This window comes from Manacus vitellinus, unplaced genomic scaffold (genome assembly GCF_001715985.3).
Source record: "Manacus vitellinus isolate BGI_N305 unplaced genomic scaffold, ASM171598v3 scaffold_37_pilon, whole genome shotgun sequence".
Taxonomy (NCBI): Eukaryota; Metazoa; Chordata; class Aves; order Passeriformes; family Pipridae; genus Manacus; species Manacus vitellinus.
In genome coordinates, this window is record NW_021940517.1 from 2,733,331 (window position 1) to 2,753,689 (window position 20,359).

The 20,359-nt window shown below is 39.2% G+C and overlaps 1 protein-coding gene across 4 annotated transcripts in view; it reads right to left on the reverse strand.

Moving 5' to 3' along the window:
* Nucleotides 1–20,359, reverse strand: part of RPS6KA2 (ribosomal protein S6 kinase A2) — a 258,165-nt gene that overhangs the window by 14,994 nt on the left and 222,812 nt on the right. For all 4 annotated transcript variants that reach the window (XM_029961600.1, XM_029961603.1, XM_029961602.1 and 1 more), the window contains 4 exons: nucleotides 17,861–17,991; nucleotides 16,133–16,258; nucleotides 1,699–1,788; nucleotides 131–289 (listed from right to left, as the gene is read on the reverse strand). In XM_029961600.1, the coding sequence (XP_029817460.1) occupies nucleotides 131–289; nucleotides 1,699–1,788; nucleotides 16,133–16,258; nucleotides 17,861–17,991 (506 nt within the window). The remainder of the gene's footprint in view (nucleotides 1–130; nucleotides 290–1,698; nucleotides 1,789–16,132; nucleotides 16,259–17,860; nucleotides 17,992–20,359) is intronic.

Here is a 20,359-nt window from a genome sequence, read left to right on the forward strand (position 1 = left end):
AACATTTTTTAGAGGGAACCCCGCTCCCCCCCATTTACATTCCAGAGAATCAAAATGACAACTATTTGCTATTTCCAGAAGTTGGAGTTTAAGAAGGTTGATGCAGCTAAGCCAAAAAAGTCATGCTTACGCCCTGAGAGTGCAGGTAGTCCACAGTCCTGGTGATGGTGCACAGCACAGCGCTGGCTTCCCGCTCTGAAAAACACTTCTGCCGAAGAATGCGGTCCAGGAGCTCACCTCCCCTCATCAGCTCCATCACCAGGTACACGAATTTCCCATCATCATACACCTGGAAGAGTAACAGAATAAATATATGTTTTGGACCCATTAACTTGGTAAATGTTGGTCCTTTAATCACAGTGTTGGCTTGCTTGTGTGAGATGTTGCAAGAGGAAAATGTCAGCTAACGTGTGGGAAATGTACTTATTACGCTTAACAACAGAAAATTTTTAAAATTACTTAATCATCACTTTTTGCTTGTGTCTGTAGCAGCTTGCTGATTTGTCCACACAGAAATGTAGCTTTCTTGTTCTGCTATCATGCCAGCAGAGCAGATCAAGCTGCTAAAAGCAGCACCACTTCACACAGCCCCAAATGTCTGATGGCTCTCACCCAAGCCTCCTTCTCAGTAGTGTTCTCTCTTTACACTTCTACAGAGTAACATTTGCCATTTAAAATATCAATATTTCCCTTTGAGTCATGATCAGCTAAAGAACTGTATTATACTGTTGGCCAAGACCTGCACCTAATGATATTATATAGTTTCTATTTGCAATTTTGGGGAATACATTGACATCAGCTGCAACATATATTTATCTTCAATGTCAAGAGTAAGGGGTAAAAGACATTTTGTCATTTAAACTGCAAGACAGCCATTTTCATGTCATAATCTTTTACCTGGACTGCAATAATGAGCAGGAAAGGGATACAAAACCTTTTTTTGCACAGATTTTGAGATATGCTTTAACACTTAGGAATTAAGTGAGACTTTCTTGAGAGCATGAAATTAGAAAAATTTTATCTACTTCTCTGAAGTCTAAACCATAACATACTGGCCACAGACATGAGCAGGACTTTGTTCTGTAAACTCTGATCTGACATGTTATGGACAACCCTAGGTGAGACTGCAGGCAGCCTAAGTAAAACATCTCCGACTAAACTTTGCATATGAAATGCTGAAGAAAAATACCCTCATGTCTTCTCAGGCTGATTGAGTAGAAGGTAAATACTCCCTGGCACTAAAACACTATTGGGGGAAATCCTAGAGACTTTGTGAGCCCTCCTCTTCCTAGCAAAGCACATACCACAGGCTGCATAGGAATGGCAGCTACTCATGAAAGATCATCCCCTGTCCAGCAGCACCACTGTGTGGGTTCAGCAATGTGCACTGAAACACCCAACTAGGGAGATCTCCTTTTAAACAGTGCTTCAAAACCAAACACATTTTGTCATTCTCCAGCACTGTGCCCCTTTGGATTTATTTACAGACTGTTAGACAGTAACTGGAGAATATATAACCTGACCAGACTTTCCAAATGCTATCCAGTGATTTGTGGAGTCATGTTTTTTACCTTGATTTCAGTGGGTCTGGTTTTAGCTCTGACCTTCAGCTGAAGAATTTTCCAGACATGGACTAATAAGTGGGCCTGATCATAAGACGAAAATCATTTAATGCTGAAGTGCTCAAAGACTACTCACATCTTTAAGAGTAATGATGTTTGGATGCTGTCCATATCGCAAGAGGATCTCAATTTCTTCAGAGGGGTCTCTCTTGCTCTTATCAATTATCTGGAATAAATGAAGCACAGTTAGTCCAACACCAGCTAGCAGCACTAAGTGCAAACCAAGCAATTTCTACAGTATACAAATTAATATTTAAAATTCTTCTATTAATCATTATTTTAGGAGAGGACAGCTCAAACCATGTGCAAATGAGAGCCATGTTGACTGTCTGCCAAAGCCAGATGGAGCAATAATTAGTTTAGACTCTGGAGGCGTAGGCCCTCTTTTTGATGCCTATAGTTCTGTTTACCCATAAATAATGGCACTTACAAGAAGTGTCATTTAGAAACCAAACAACCTTGAAAGTTTTAAAATAATCATAGCTTTAAAATTACCTCTTTGACATAAAAAATGGATAGAATCATAATATTGACATATGCTTGTATGTCTGCTGATAAATTAACAAAAATTACTTATCAAGTGTGTTTGTCAGAAGTGAAAATGACATTTTCTGCCAGGGGAGATTTGCATTGAAGCTATTGGTAATCACTTGGCTCTTTGGGCCATGCTGTTGTAATGATATGTAATGTTATGTATCAACATCTTTTGCCTTATCAGAGAGTACAGTGAGACATAAAAACATTTTAGTTTCATAGCAGCAGGTCTCAGAAAAACATGACACCTGCTGCTCAGAGAGCATCACTGCACGGAAAGCCAGCTGTTAAAATAACATTGACTTCACAATGCTCCTGTTACCTGTATTTTGGATGTCAGTCAAAGAGCTTTAGTAATTTGCCCAGTTGAGAGCATTGATTATGTTTCTCACTTTGTGGATTTAAATGATAAATATGAAATAAAAAGAAATAGCTATAAAATAATACAAGGGAGATCTCTACATTTTGGAATCTCAAATGCAACTGCACAGGGAATGGCAAAAGACTCACTCACTAGGAGTACAGTAGTTTGGCAATATTTCTTATTGCTAAGAAACAGCAGCAGTACAGGTGTATACAAAATACAGTACAGAATAACAGGTGTACCAAAATAGAATGGGTGCCATTTTCAGAATATCATAAATTCATTAATGTCTTGGATTTCAAGGCTTCCAACCTTAAATGTGGTTAGTTCTCTCCAATAACTAGGCACAGAGCACAGATTACAAATGATGGTGTTATCAGGGAAACAACTTTTTAAAAACCTCTTTTGCTAATGAGCCTGTCTGCTTTTTTTATAAAATGCATGCATTTTTTATGTCTTAATTATGGTGATATACATTTAAGTACATGTCTAGAATTTTATGCATCAGCCATAAAAATGCATAGCTGAGTATATCAGAGGTTTCACAGTCATCATGACTGACATGTATGTGCAGTGATAATGATGGTCAGTAGTTGTCCATGGCTGAGGCATGCATGTGAAGCCATGTCAGTGATTTGACTCTGAATTAATAGAAGTGTGACAAATGAAGGTGCAACAGGAAGCTGATGCGGAAAGATGGCTGTCGTCTGCATTTGAATAAATAAAGGAAAACTTCAAAAACAGGTGAATGGAAAAGAATTCTGCTAGCAACTTCTCCTTAGAATACTGTTGTTCTCGCAGTTTATTTGAGATACTACCAAGAAGCCAATGGAACCCTGATCAACTGACTCCTCGTAAGTACAATCACAGTGACTGAATGTGTCCCACTCAACCAATAACTCTAACATACAAAAAGATGCTCAGGGCCACTTCCTCGGCTAAACTAATAGCTTTTGTCAGGTTAATAGAGTTACTCACATGTGCCCCTGTTTGCATGTGCCTGCCTTGTACAAACCAGAAGAATCTACTGTGGTACTACCACTGCTGTGTGAAGTACTACTGTCACTATGCTACTGTAGCAAGCAATATATTCCAGATCTCTTTTCTGTTGTAGTTTCCTGTGAAAGGAAATATCCAGAGCTGTGGAAAATTTTAAGCAACTATTAATAATGCAGGACTATAAATGCATATATACAGCCTAAAAAAAGATCCAAACCAAAAATAACCTCAGCTATTGACACAAAACTAAAACCAACATAACCTACAGCAGTCTGCTACTGATTTAGTAGCAACAGCAGTAGATGACATGTAATGCTTCTAATTCACAATATGCTATATAAATACAAATTGCAAGACAGGCCCTAAATACGCATACTTTTTGCTTTAATGTGTGTGCAAGCTGTGATACAGTGATTAGATGGACAAGCTGCCCCAAACTCCACCACAAATCATTGTCAGAGCTGTGAAAGGACCTGCCAAATTCCTTTCAGTCCCTGGGCAGTCTGGTTAGACAGACCAGAACCATTTTTTTTCTCTACAGCAAGAGACTGTCACCCTGCTAGTGCCTCTTTTCAGTGTGCCTGTGACGTACATTTGGCCCATGACTGATAAAGCAGCAGAGGAAGTCTCTCAACTTTAGCAGAAATCTCTCATCATTTCAGACTGGCTGCAATATGCACAGTTCCTTTATTTGGATGTTGCAATGGCCACAGAAGTTCCTTAAATATGCCCCATAGCTCCACTGTGACACCTGATTCTCCTGGTCTTCTTTTTCAGAAAGCCATAGAATCAAGTTGGAATTAAATTGGAAAAGATCTCTAAGATCAAGTCCAACCATTAAGCTAGCATTGCCAAGTCTACCGCTAAACCATGTCCACAAGTGCCACACCCACACATCTTTTAAATACCTCCAGGGATACTGACTCCACCATTTCCCTGGGCAGCTCGTTCCAGTGCTTGATAACCCTTTCAGTGAGCGTTAAATCCACGCCAGACTTTGCCAAGAGGGAAGCTGCCATGTCAGCGAGGTTTGATCAGTGGTTGCTGCCTCCTTTTGCACACAGAGGTGTCTGTATCACAACATGAGGTGCTGGATTCCCAGAATATCTGCAAATCTTTCCCCACCATAGCGCCAAAATGAGTTGCAGTAAAATGCAGGTCCAGTGTACCTCATCAAATACAAGGGCTAAGGAAGATGCATTGTGGCCTTCCAGTGATATTCATAAGTAGTTCTAAAATTCTCAAAAGATATCAGATTAAATGAAATAAATTATGTCAGCAAAAAGGCAGTGGTTTCACTAGATGGGCGTTAAGTGCTTTTTGTGTAGCTGTACTTTCCAGTTTTCAGTGTGAGTGTTCCATAACATGGAGGAAAAGCATACTCGGGCACCTTGTGCAGATGCAGCAGGACAAAGGCAGGACAAAGGCAGCTCCAGCATGGCCCCCCGGCATGCTTTCCCCATGCTTGCCAGCTGGCCTCCTGGCTGTTTGGCCTCCTGGCAAAAGCATGTGGCTTCTGCCATACTTGTGCATACTTGTCCTTCTCCAGACAACAACATCCAGGCTGCTGGGCTCCAAGAACAAAATCACTGTGAACACCTTGTCCACAATCCTACATAGTTATCTACATGCACATCCACCTTCCAGTAGTGGGTCACTATCAAGAGATATGAAGCAGCCTCAACCACCATTTGAAAAGTGTTCACTAAGTCAGACTTAGCGACTGCCAGAGAAAGTGAGAGAGGCATTACAAAGTCTATCTGTGCTTGTGCTCTGCCTCCTGGAAACAAACTAAGGTGCTCTTCTTCCTGCTTCTTTCTAAAGACGACCTGGCAAGATCTGCTGGCTCCTGCTGTGGTGAGCTCTGGTGCTCCCCTGGGCTCTCCCAGGGTGGAGACATGGGCTTTGATCGGCAGTGAACCACTACCAGAGCAGACATCTGTACCTGGCACTTAGCTTTCCATTTCTGTGGTACTGTTTATTGTTTCTGCTCCTGCTTTGGAATTTAATAATCTGTAATTTTTACAGATCATCTCTACTGTCAGTCCACCTCTGCATATGGAGAGGTTCTAGCTTTGTCCACTAAATCAACCATTGCAGATTGTGTAGACCAGACAACAGTGTATGTAGCACTTCACATCCAACCAATGTAGCAGCTAGGTATGGTCCTCAAAGTCATTTTAATACCACACCTCTGATGTGCTTTCAGACTGTCTTGCCAAGCCCAGCCTGTTGTTAGGTACTCTGCTCTAACTAGGACCAAAGGTTCTGGATTATTTCCTACCTATATACTGGAAAATGCAATGCTAGAAAGAAAAAAAATCCATATTTAATATTACAGATTTGGGTACAGCTTTGCTGTAGTCTCATCAGACTTCCTACATGAGACTACACATTACCACAGCTTGTGAAATTGTCTGCTCTTGTTCAGAATTCACATTATTATTAATCAATCATTTTTTTTGCTATCTAGTAGCTTTCAAGCTCTATTGTTGGATGATGACAAGCTAAATTATGTCTGTCTGAATTTTAGACAGGAAATAACACTCTTAAACCCTGATTAAAAGCTGAGCAAAACTATGCAACTTCTAAATATTTCTTGTGATAAAAAAGAGTGTTTGACACCTTGGTCCCTGTTTCCTCTGAGACACTGTGTTTTGCATGAAGACAGACTCTTCTCTGTTCCTCTCTTGTGACAACCCATGAACCTCCTGCAGCTATTCCTGTGCAAGGAATGATGTCTTTTATATAGGAAATTAATTCTGATTTGAACTTAACTAAAATGTATACATATACACCCTCTGTTACAAAATTAAGGGAAGATCTTCTCAGCTACTAGTCCTGGGATTCTGAGTAATATGGGATGATGCTACTTTTCTATTTCTCTCTATAGATGTGTGGTGAAGACCAGCTCAGAAAGCCATCATAATGTATAAATAATACGAACTCTATTGTACTTTTCCCCAAATCTTCATTTGTGAAGTCTAGCCATGAATTGTACTTTGGCAGAGAAGAGCTATGAGGCCAAAGGGTCTTCTATTGCCCTTCAGAAAAGAAAGAAACTGAGACATAAAGCAAACAGACTTTTCTCTATGTATTGGACACCTAGGGATTGCCTGGAAACTCATTTGCGTCACAGGGTATGAAACAATTCCAGAGTAAAAGGGATGCAGCTCAATCAATAGTGTCCTTTTTTCTAATAGGGGACTTGTTTGTTCTTTGACTATCACACCCTTTGTGTGACTAACTGAAAGAAAAAGGTGCATTTTCTTCAGTGGGATTTAGGCTAAGAATTAAATGATATTTTAAAATTAGTCGAGTTCTTTTAAAGGATAATAATGAAGTCTTTCTGTATCAAGAAAGAAATGATCAAGAGAGAATATTTCCAAAATCCTAATTAATGCATCTGGTCAGTTTTTAGAAGTCCTTCTGCAAGTCTTCTGCATGGAAAAAATCACCCAATTCTCCCTTACTAACAGGTTTTCAATTACTTCAGCCTTACCAGAGTGGCTTGATAAATATAAAAGAGAGTATCAATAAAATTCTATGATGGTAAAGTCTTGTTGAAATTGGCACACCAACTATATAGACAGTATATATTTGCTTGTTGCAGTTTTGTGAAGGTATTTGCATGCTTCCAACCATGTAGATAAATTTCTTCTTCTGGACCTAGTTATGCCATTAGAAGATGTTACGAGTTCTCAGTTGTTTGATACCACCCACCCACTGGGACTTACAGCCTTTACAGCCCTGCCAAAGAAATGGTATCTGTGAGCACTCCCTAATCCGTTTTCACAGAACCAGTCATGTTAATACAAATTGCCTTTTCAAACACTGAAATTAACCTGAGTGACTGTGCAGGAGAATGGAGAATGGTTGTGTTTCTCACACAGAGTTCTCCATCACTACAATTGTGAGACTGGAAAAAGGCAAGAGGTAGGAGGAGACAGTTTAACTGCCCTTGCTGTCTGGAAAATGAACAATCTAAAAGAAAAGGTGAGAGAAAAGCAAAAGAGTGAGAAAGAAGACAGAAAAGAAACATGAGATGCACTGATGGGAAGAGCAGTGATATGGGCCTGAGGAGAAAGGACAGGGCACGTGTTAGGCTAAGCTGGAGCTAGCAGCAAGGAAACTGCTGTCTGTTGTTGGGTCTTTCTGTGCTGGGGAGAAAGGACTTTGTGTATCTTTAATGAACAAACAAGACTGCATTAAAACATTTGCTTGGCTCTGACTTGATTTATTCCCCTTCAGTGAAACAGGACTCAAAAGTTCTGTCTAAATCACATCAATTGAAATGGGTGATGGTAGGTATCTCCCTTCTTGAGGAAGCTGAATATACCTAGTATTGGCATGGTGGTTTAACCCTTAACACCATGGTGTTTGCCACTACCATGGACTGCAGCAAAAATTCTCCATTTTATTTTAGTAGACTTATTGCACAACAAAATCCACAAATATTGGGAAGGATTAAAGGTACAACCTACAGCACAGGTACAGGGTAGGTTGTGGGGCTTTGACTGAGGAGTTTTAGTGGATCATGCTGCAGAGGCATAAGGCATAGCTCTTTTTTGTCCCCAGTCCAAATGGGATCAGTGTTTGCCTTGTCTTCATCTGCCCCAAGTGACCTTTCCTGGAAGCTGAAACTGAGACACAGGGGTGTGAAGTTGGGCAGTTGAGCTACTGGCATAGTCCCACTCTGCTGCTCCATCTACAGCAACAAGAAGTCCAGTAGAAGGTCAGGGCAGACACCTGGTCCTTGCAATACGCTGAATGGCCACAGCTACCAGTGTGTTTAGGAAGAAGGATGATGTAAAGCTCCTTTTGACCAACATGTGGGAACTTTTAACAGCTTTGTGAAAAAAAGCATGGAGAAGGAAGAGAGTTTCATATGCTTTTTAAAGCTGCTTTATTTTCTATTACATACTTCAAAGGTATTTCTATAGTCTGTTTGGAGTGTGAGCATGGGTTAATCACCTTCAGGAACAGATTCATTACGTAGTGTGATGTGATACTCCCTGTAAAAATCCTTTTCTTTGCTGGGAAGAGAGGGATGAGCAAAGGGGGAATTAAATTTGTATCCTTTTTCACATTATGTGTACACTATGATGTATTTGAAAATTCAGGGCACCACTAGTGGAACTGACTGTAGGCGGGATTTGCATCTCTTCTGAAGAAAGGAGGTGTGACAGCACGCAGAGATTTTAACCTGACAGTTTCGCCTACAATATTAATTCCAATGCAAGTGTCACAGAAACAGAGTTTTGCAGTTCTGTGCTGCTGGAAAATGTACAGGTTTCCATTTCAGTAATATTTCCTTCTAAAAATAGGCCATATTCATGCCAAGCATCTGTTTTAATTTGATTCCTTTTTTGATGTCAAATTACTCAAGCTGGATGTGGATGAAAATCACCGTGGAAAGGCTAATATTATTTAAAAGGACATGGTATAATTTTACATTTAAGATGTCTCCAAGGAGAACTTTTCCAAGCCTGATAGTTTCTGAGGGACTATTTGCTCTGCCATTAGTTTTGATTAGCTCCAGAAATTAATTCCCTCTATCTATGCTTAAATCTTTCAAAAATAGTAAACTGAATATTAAAAGAAACAAGCCTAATTAGCAATAATTTTCTGAAATAAGGACTACCCATCAGATCAAGCCATGCAGGTGAGACACTAAACATTTCTGCACACAGACCATGCCCACTTGCTGCCACTGTTTGCTGACTTGGCACTCCTAAGCTGTCAGCTGGTACTGTAGTACCTGGTAATTAATTAAATATGGTAGTACACATTTTCTAAGCACTGCAGAAACAATAACAAATTGATTCCAATAGCACCTGTGAAACAGAAAACTCATTTTTGGGAGAAGTCTGCAGTTCTGGAGGCAGAATAGCTTGGTGGGAAAGGCTCTACACTGTGTTTTAGTCTGCTCTGCTCAGCACACATCCTTGGATCAGACTGATGAGTTTTCAGCCCATAAAATAACTGCAGTGCTACTCCCATCTTCTTTTACAAAAAGCTTCGGAAACCAGTGTATCATATTCAGAACTTATAAAAGGGGAAAATTATTACATCAATATGGAAGAGAAATACAAGAAACATCGTTTGAATGGCCCCAAAAGAGAAACAGAGCCATGAAGGACCAAGTTTTGTCCAAAATACTTTAGGTATTTGGCAAGCAAGCTAGCTAAGAGAAACATGATATTATTAAGCTGTAGAGAAACTGCTGCCTGATCCTAGGTCTCAGAAAAGATCTACTTAGCAGAAAGAAACACCATATTTTTACATTCTTCAGAGGTTCAGCCATGCCATGGAGAGAGACACTGTGAGCTTTGTGACCAAATGGGAAAGAGGCTGCAAGAATCCTTACACCAGAGGGGATGTACAACCCCTGCCAATCTAAGATTTGCTTTGAAGCTGAGACTAAGACATGGCCTGCACATACTTCTGTATTTCTATCTGCCCTTTCTGATTATTTTGTTAAGACTTAATCAGTGCTTTGATCCCATTAACCCCAAAAACCAGCAACGGTTCTCGCTGCTAGAAACAAGCTGGCTACTCGGAGAAGTGCTCAGGCCACCCCTGCCTCTCTGCCCTGCCTTCTCCCAAGTCTTTCAAGCAGAGCTCAGCACTCTGTATTGGCCTATCTTTTCTGAAGCTGTTGGGCTCTGCGTATTTGAGCAGTGCCTCCTTGAAGAACTGACTTATTTCTACGGGGAGAGTATCTGGCAGAAATCACAGAATATGCAGAGTTGGAAGGGACTCATCAGGATCATCAAGTGCAACTCCTATCTGAACACACTCAAATCAAACCAGTAGAAAAGTGATACTCATTGAAGTTATGCAGGTATTTCAGAGCACTCTAGAAGACAGCCTACCCTACAGATGTTCAAAGAATATCACAGATTTGTGCTTAAATTTCCTCAAAAGCCTGTATTTCCTACATGGCACCCTAAAGCCTACAGAATCTGGTGCCACACTGCCAAGAAACTTGAGTATGCTTCAGACAGTCAAAAACATTTTTTACTGAAGTGTCGGGGCCACAGTATTTCCTGATGCCCAGCTTTATAAACCAAATTTTGAGTAGAACATGCTAGGTGTTGTCAGTAGTTTATCAAGGTAAGAAGGGGTCTTGTACCTCTGACCCTGCATTTGTAAGGCTACATTTCCACTAATATGACAAACCGAATTTCTTCGCCTGTGAGGGGGGAGTACATCTCAGTCATGTCCTTGAAGAGTCTGTTTTACCAACTGCTCTCACAATCAGACTTTTTTTCTTTTCTGAAATTCCCTTTTTTAGCTTCAAGACATTCTGTCTTGTATTTAGCAGCCAAATGGTTGTCATCTATCATTTATATCACCTTAGAGATATTTATAGATTTTGATTATGTCCCACCAGACTATTGTCTGTCTTATGTCATACATATTTGTAGCTCTCTAGATAGAGCTTGCCTTGTAATTCTTGCATATTTTCTGCTATATATTTTCTCTAATTTGTTTATATTCTGTTTTAAACCATGAATACCAAAAATGCACATAGTCCCACAGGGTTTAGTAGGTACTACAGGAAAAACTCACTTACTTATATGCAGAAATGTTAGTAAGAGAGAAATCTATAGGGTTTGCTTTTTAATTTTATTAATGAAACTTTAACTACACTAGGAATGTATTTATGAAATCTTTGTCTGATACTGGTATTCAAATATTTGTATTTCCATCCTATGAATTATTGAGTACACTGAACAGCTTCATTACATATCATTCAGGAAATAAAATAGGAATCAAACCTTTTGGAGAGACTGCAGTCAGAGATATTTTCTCAAAAAATATTGGAAAGTATCTTTCAGAATCATTGGTATGATGTTCAGAGGCAAAAGACATGCTCTTCATAGATAATTTGATAAGGCGAAAATGTTGTAGAGCCACTAAATACTACTGTGTAAGCTCCTGTCTTCACGTTAGCGTGCAATTTTATTTACTTAGGATAACCACCTAGAAACAACCAAACCATAACTGTGAAGCACCAATGGAAGAGGAAAATAAAGTTCAAAGAAATTATGAAACAACTCTGGAATTTATATGAGTTTTGCTGACTACGTCACTCACTGTTATTAGTAAATAAATAGAGGTATACAACAAGTTTGATTGCACAGGCCTACTAAACCAGCTCTCATAAGGTACTGATTTCTATTTATTGGTAGTATTTTAACATCAGTATTGTATTTTTGTAGCTAATTAAAATGTATCATCTCTCCAGTCTGCCTATACAAAACATGCTAGATAGATGTGCTTTCAGTGCTTGGTAATTACCAGAAATATATAGGAACTGTAGGACTTATTAGGACTCTAGCATACACTAACTTGTACCCCAGTGGCAGACATTGACTGCAAACTTTGGCTTTGCTCACAACTCTGGAACATTTGGAGCCTAACAGCTGGTTAGTACGTTACAAAGATAGGAAAAAGTAATGAAATTCACATTTGTTTTGACATCCAAATTCCACTGTAATGTTGGCATTGCAAAATTGGACTTTTCAATAGGGACTATATCTATGTTTTTCTTCTTCAAAGGAGGGAAAAATGCATACCCTGTGCTTTTACCTAGTTGTTCGCCCTGGCTCTAGCAGCATAGAGGGACTAAAAATCCACAAGACTTAATCAGTTAGACATTCTTGTGACCTGGAGAAGAAGATGGTTGACATCAAGGTGTTGAATCTGGCACTTAAACCACACACCTCTGCAGTGTCTGGGCTGGGGTAGTTACTGGTTTGGGGGCAGAAAAGTCCACAGCAGGAGCAGTTTCTACTTGGCTATTATCCACCAGTAATCCCTCCTGGGGGTAAGGAGTCAATCTAAATAGATAAATCCTTAGAAAAAGGAAGATGCAATCAAGTCCTTTTCAACTTTACTTAATCTGGCATCAGTAAGAAGCACATCTAAAAATTCAGCTTGAAAGTTTCACTAGTGCTCCAAGCTTGAAAACTGTGCAATGGTTTTAAGTAAAGAAAAACATCTGGGATATGCTAATTGCATCAAATCTCTGGCAGGTTTTGAAAAATCTGATTCACCAAGAACTCTGAACTCCAAATGAGAACTCTTAATCTGTTTAGGCTTCCATTGCAAACTTTCTTCCACCCACAGAAACCCCTCTCATCTCCTCTAGCATCATTCTTTTACTTAATTGACTTATTTTCTCTAGATACTGATGTGGCTGAAGTAGTTTGATCTGATTTTCCTTTGCTTCTGACCTCACTGTTACATTTACACCCATGTGAAGCTTGTAACTATTAATATTCCCTTTCTTATTAAAAATCATTAGGCCTTTTTCAGTCAGAATGATCAATATTATAGCAGAAGAATTTGAAACACATTAGAGGTCCATCAAAGGAGAAACTCTTTTTTTCCCCATATCTCTTCTTTCTACCAGCATCCAACTCAGAATATATTGTGATTCTGTAATTCAGAAGAATGAACAATATATGTACTTGTATTTCATAACTTTATACTTTTTTCACTTGGGAATGAGATGGAAAGAAACCCTCAGAGCAGTAGAATATGATACACAGACTTGCTAAACCAACATCTACCTGCACTGACCAGGTAGGTGGCTACTAGTTTCAGGGTAGACTCAGTTTGCAGGAAATTTGGCTGTCTACACAGTTTTCTGTTGCATGGTGTTGAAATGCTCTCAGAAATGGAGATGTAAGTCTGAATTTTGAAACACTGCAGTTAGGAACCCAAGGGCATGTCTAAAACAGGTTTAGAGTTTATTATTAGCATTTCATTTTTTACAGATGGCATGGAAGAAGAGGGAATAGGTTGCAAGAAAACTCTCTTCTTCTGCAGGCTCAATGATTGGATTTACATAGGAAGCACAGCTGCCTATAGGTGCAGAGAGGTGTCCAGGGGAAATTCCAAAAGCATCTCAGTGAGTGATGTGTCTAATCAAAATGAACTCTTAAACGAGTGAAATTCCAGATCTGTTCAAGTGCTTTTACAACACCAGCAAAGAACTTCTTTGCACTGCTAGACATCTAGTATCTCTACAAGATATCCCCCAATTAGTAGCGGCTGGCCAGCAAAAGGAAAAGGGCTGAAATGTTTTGCAGTTTAATAAATATATTCTGCTTCTGGCCTAGGAAAAGTTTCATTTTCCTGAGTGGATTTTCTGACTGTAGCTCTGACTCAAGTTACTCTGGCTAGGTACTCTGCTGCCTCAGTATGGCACCACACAGCAATAGTAAACAAGGTGAGTGGAGTCTCCATGGAAGGATTATTTATTTACACAGTGACATGATGTGTGTCTTCCTGCAGTGATGCCACCACATAATTTCCTTAACTTTTTTCCTATCACCAGCTTGCCCTGGGGAGACAGGATGATGTTCTCTGATGTGTTGTCAGTTCATCTGAAAGAAGGAGCTTTTAATGAGGTGGTGCAAGGCAAGTGGGGCTGCTGCCTATCACACAATCACTGCAGATACTTCTTCCTGTGAATGCTATGTACTAGAGAGCACTGAGAAAATTATACTTACTGACAGAAATCAAAAGAGCCTAATTACAGTGATTTTTATAGAGACAGTTAAAGAATGCATGTCAAAAGGGACTGATATATAATTATGATAATATCAGTTGCAATTTCTGTACTATCCAATTACTGGAAATGGGTGGCATTGTGCAATTTTTTTGAAAGTGAGCTACCCTGATAACAAAATGATATAATCTTATTATGAAATTAAAATAACATTGAAAGAAAAGTAAAATTAATATATTGGTAGGAGTAATAATTAAAGAGGCAGCACTAAATGTGCTTGAAAGACAGTACAAACAGAAACCCACCAAGTGTCTCCAACCCCAAATCTGCTACACATTTTACTCACACTGTGACAGAAACTGAGGTGCTGCATGTGTTGCCTACACTGGCAGTCAAAATCAAGACATACTGACGTGACAAGAAGAGAATTTTCATGAGTAGAAGAAAGGAATAAAAAGAGGAAATATTAAAAATGGGAAAGACCATAAACCTAGCAATTATAGTGTTGAACTTTTCTGCAGTTTTGAGTGTCTACATGTGTTGAGTTTGCTCTGGATCCTCTGAAGTTCTCTAAACACCCACTGGTGTTCAGGCAGTTCAGATTCAGGCACAGATATCTTTGAGTACTGAGGTTCTTCTGTTTTGGTTTCTCGCTGGCTGTATTTACACTGATAAAACTGTCAGCAATACTTGACATAAATAAAATAGTAAAGTTATTACTTTAATTTAGCATACATTTTGTTCACCACAGATGCAATGTAATTATACAGAATTAATACTACTATACCTACTACAACGTAATGCCATCTGTTGACAAATAACCTGGACCCTGGAAAACTCCAAATTTTCCATTAATATGAAATGAAAATATTAGCACAATCACATGCAAGCCCACAGACCTGCTGGTAGGTCCGTGCTCCTAATTATGGTGTAGCCTAGAAAAATCAACCATTATTTGAACAGTGGCAGCAACAGATTGTCATTTCAGGTTTCCAGATTTTTGTGGCCACCATGGGGAAACACCAAAAGTTTAATGGATTTTCATGGCTACTGCATTGTCATCAGTCCAGTAATGGAAAATAAGACTGAATAAAATGTTTGATATTATTCTATTTACTACCTGGAGTTCATTTATCTCATGAATTGCAGTTTGGATCACTTCCCTAAGCTCTCATCATCTTATTTAATAGCAGACACAATCTTATTTATTAGTAAAGTTTACATATTTTTTCTAAAATTTTAAAATGAGAAAAGTAGAGTGGCAATTAGCCAGATCCTCTTATTTACTGCATGATTGGTAAAGACATTTCTCTATGTACTGCAACCTGTTCCCAAGAGATGCCACAGAATGAAAGGATCTGACTTAACTGTCCCTGTCTTTTCAAAATCATTATAATAATTCCTCATTTAATCTAAACTTGTGTCGTTTTGGTATAAGAACAAAAACATTAAATACTTTTCTAACATGAATGTTTTAATTGCTACACATTTTCTTAAAGAAAATAGCATGTTTAAAACTCTGACTTGTCTTTAACATCCAACTAAATCAATATTTTAAATCTCTGCAGAAGACTGACTTTTGCTCCTTTGGATAAAATGTTGGTTTTGAATGTCAAGCAGACAAAAAGAAATCTGAGTTTCTGTAGGTGATCATGGTTTTCACTGACAAATCTGTCTGATTACAATAAAAAATGCCAGATCTAAACAACTTGAGAAAGTAGAATACATGATATTTCAATTTTGCAATGGTTTTACATGTTATTTTGTTTATTTACAATGATGTAATGTAGGAGCTGTTAAAAATCTTACCCAGTTAGCAAGGACCATGGCTGAAGTGATTAACAGTGATTAACCATGCAAGACTGCAAAGGTTTTTTCCATCCAGGAATTTTACTTGATGAGATTGAAGTGTGAGAAATATTATAAGTTTATCATAAAACCCATTGTCTTACAAAAGAGAAAAAAAATGAAGCAACACCTGCCAACAAGAAATCAGCCAACAAAAATCCACTGACTACACCGGTGCCCAGGCTGGCAGAGCAGTCTCAGCCAATTTCTGGCATCTACCAGAGGCTTTCTTACCTTCACTGCAAACTCTGTCTCTGTAGCTTTATGAACACATCTCTTGCACACTGAATAGGAGCCAATTCCTATGTCTTCCTTGATCTCGTATCCATCTGTAAAGTGAATGTTGTTCCCATGTAACTGCTACAGGGAATGACAAAAGAAACAAGGTAATCAGAACATGTGTATGTAAAAGTAAGGATTAGCCTCCTCTTAAAGGAGTTGCTTGCTCTCATCTCCTTCACAGATATCTCTTGTCCTTAGCAGTTTTTCTAAGTCCAGTTAAAAAATTCTGAAGCTCTTTACTTAAACAAGTAAGAGTGTCTTCTCCCTTTTTACCTTTTCATAGTCTACAAGATGGAGTTGTCCATGTAGGAGTAATGGCAAAACTGCAGTGGAATGAAGAAAATCAACATCTATTAGAAATTCAAAGGAAACTGTGGGCCCAAATCTCCTGAAAAACCCATGTCTTGATAATATAAATTTATTTCTAACTACTGAGGGCAGAAGACTAATAAGATACTAGTGGTTTCATAGTCTTCAAAAGAGATACCCCACATATGGGGGGTGCCTCCAGACAATGAGAGGTCTTTTCCAGAATATGTTTAATTATGGATTTTGTGTGAGAGGTTATGATTTTACGCTATTAATTCATATGCCCTTTGGAAAATGTCTAGGCAGGTGGATTGGTTAAATGGTGAAACCCAAACCTAAGGCTTTGCTGCAAATTCCGTCCCAGGACTGGATGACCAGCAGCTCTAAAAATCCCTTATAATACTCTGTCTAAATATGTAACCTTGCTAGCAAAGTCCACACAGAACCTGCTACATTATAAGACATGCGTATGTTAACATTCAATACATTTTTACAAAGCAAATCACAGGAATATGTATAACATTTCTGGTATGTAATTGCTTGGTTAACATTTCACTTACTGTTGCATAATAGCATCTTTAAGAATATAACATAGTCCGCTGTAAATTATTAAAATAGGGATGAAAACCACAGACAGGGTTCTCCCCTTGAGGCATGTACACCTCTGGTTGTGGGTAGGAGAGAAACTTTTTCCCAGTGAGAAAATTTGCTGCATATTTAAGCAGCACAGTTCTTTTCCCTATTCACTTACCATCCGATGCATTGAGCCTTTTGTAGCAATTTATTTCTCATTTAAATTACAACAACTGTACAGCATGTTGTACGGGAATGGCAGCAAAGCACCAAGCGTCTGGCAAGTCTTTCCCCCATCAAGCCACCCTGCTTTAGGTGAGTACACCCAGCCTTTTGTGAAATAGCAACAGGAGTACGGTAGCCTCTTACACCCAGGAGCTTGTGTCTGTGGGAACCTACAGCAGCAGTTCATTAAACCCCTTTGCCAATACAGCGTCATATAATCCAAGACAAAACTGCTGGGAATGACATGCATTCAGTGAAAAAACAACACTTCATTATACTTGCCCTGCATGCATAACTGGAATAATATTTTCGGTATTCAAAAGTACTTTTCATTTAAGTTGTGATAAAGTGCAGTTCTTATTTTCTTTGCAAAGGTTGTGGGGAACGTGAACTTATGAATAAAAGCCATTGGGGAAAAATTCTGATTTTCCACCCCCTACACACTGCATGTAAACACTTCCTACCTACACTAGATATCTGTGAAATACCAGTGATAATGTTGAGTCCGTTTAAATACACTACGCACATATATATCTGCCCATCAGATGTGAAGTGTAATGTCAGCATCAGTACCTGCACAATTGGGTGAACAGTGATTTTGTGCACATCTTGCTGTGCAGGCTCCTGCACCAAGTTGGAGGCAACAAAGCTGAACCCTCTGAAAAGATGATGAGCATTGGCACTTGGAGGAACACCTGGGGAATCTGTAGGAGAAGGAAGAAAATGGCCTCATGAGCTGCAGGAAGGAACAGCAGGAATAGCACCGCACCCACCAGTCAGTAGCAGATCCTGACAAACTGGCAAATACATGTGAATATAATTCACCTCCATATCAAGGCTTTGGTGTGCCTTCTCCATTCCTTTCCTCTGTATTTGAACAATGCAGGAATATTGTTTGCAAGGATTTTTCCTCTTGGATACAGACTTTTTTTTCAAAGTGCACGTTCATTCTTATGCAAAGTACTGCCAAGAGTCCACACATACAGAAAAGGTACAAGGCAGTGAGGCTAGGAGAGAGAGACAGAAGACTCAAGCCAGGGCATCTTTTGACTTAGTAGAGGTTCTCCAGGGGGTGGAAAAAAGCTGCAGGCTGTTATATCTGTCCTCTGCAGCACAACTTGACTACAGACACTACAAAAGCTAGTAGCATGTTGTGTGAGTTAGGAGAATGTAGAGAAGACACAAGGAAGTGTTAAAGCACAGTACTCTAGTAGTGGTGGTTTGTGGCCTTATAGGGACCTTCTTATAGGGAACAGCTTTAGGAGCTGGAACCTACTCCAGGGAAGACACTGGTTCACTTGTCCTCAGGTGAACAAAACAACTAGGATTGTTTTAACTAAGCGTCACGGAGATTTTCTTCCCATCCCTTCCCCTGACATGGCAAAACCAGGGGAGGAATGGCTGGAGTTCAGAAAAACCTGAATTATTCTACCTTTGGAATGAAATAACCAGAGAGCAGTTCCTAGTATCCACACCACTCCACAGTGAAGGAAACAGTATGACAAAGCAAGAAGAGAAGAGCTGTGCTTCACTTAAAATTCTGAAAAGCTTTAAAGAGATCTTTCTGCCCAGTATATGTTTTATCCCAGGTATTTTCATAAGCAAGAAGAGTCACTTTGGAAACCATTCCTTGCTAACTGGCTGGGTATTATAAAACCTATGGTACTAAAATTTGCTGACTTTTATTTTTTTGGGGGGGAGTTGTTTTTATATCTTCCCTTCCCTTCACATTTCCTCCAGTGCGACATGTGATTTACCAAGACAAAGTTGAAAAGCTAAATCTTGTATAATGGTTATCTTTCTCCCTGTGAAAGTCACAATGCTTTGTTCCACCAGAGCATCTAAGTGTAAGGGTTTTCAAAGGCTTCATAAATCTTAAGTAATTTCCTTCATCATGCTTCACTGGGGTTAGCAAACATTATTATTTTATTTACAGAGGAGGATATTTAGATACTTCAGGTGCAATTTTACTTATCTTTTTCTCAGCAGTAAAGCCAGTCTAAAATATCCCTGCCGGTTACAGCATGCTGGCCCATCAATTACAACAGTACAAGCATTTGTGGACTGAAATCTAAGTCGGATCACAAAAATAATCTTGGTTTGATCCTTGTTCAAATCATTATTTCTAACCTAGATTTCTTCAGTCTTCTGCTCCCTGTGAGGAGGTGAGTCACCACAAATGAGATGTGCGTTCACAGTGGTGAATTCAGGAAGTTAGTGGCCAGAAAAAGCAACTTTGACTTGGAAAAATCTCTGAAAAAAAGTGATGTGAAACTATACCCATAGAGATGAACTTTCAGTGTCAGAAACCACATCTTTGGCACACTTTGATCTGAGGTTAGAAATCCAGAGAAAGCTGTTTCAACCTCAAGGGCAAATAAACTTTCTGAGGTACAGAAAATCACTGGACTGGCAAGTTACTGGATCCAAAACTTTGACATAAACTTGCTTTCAGGCAGGAGAACTCATTCTTTAAGACAGAGTGCAATATGTATCTGTACCCCCTCCTTGGTAGTATCTTTCTGACAGCTTCATTAAAACACAACTGCATGATCATGAAGCAGGAATTACTACAGTGCTTTCCATCTGGGTATCTCAGACCCCAAACATGGTTTATTTGTTTGGGGTCTATGTCAGGATAGAAAAAACACAAAATAAAAAGGGTTCTTGTTCTATTCCACTGGCAATATGAGCCAGTATTACACACTTTTGTGATTCTTTACCTCTTCTGGTTGACCCAACCAGTCAACAGTCAGGGTCTGCAAAATATCCTGCTAGTTTGCAAGGGCTTTTCCATCATTCTAGAAGTGTAAAGGCGTTCACACTTTCAATTACGCCTATTTTGAAATGACATGGTTTGATTCTCAGGCCACTTTCCACAGTAGCCCAAAGCAGAACTGAGTGAGGCCATCTGCCCACCCCAGCCACTGCCTCAAGACCAAACTTCCTTGTCAGAATCTGTACGACATATCAAACTGAATTAAGCAACAGTAGTAACATGCAGAGTGTAAAATATAGCCCCAGGCATCAGTACAAACAATGAAGTGTGAACTACCAAAGCAATCCAAATTC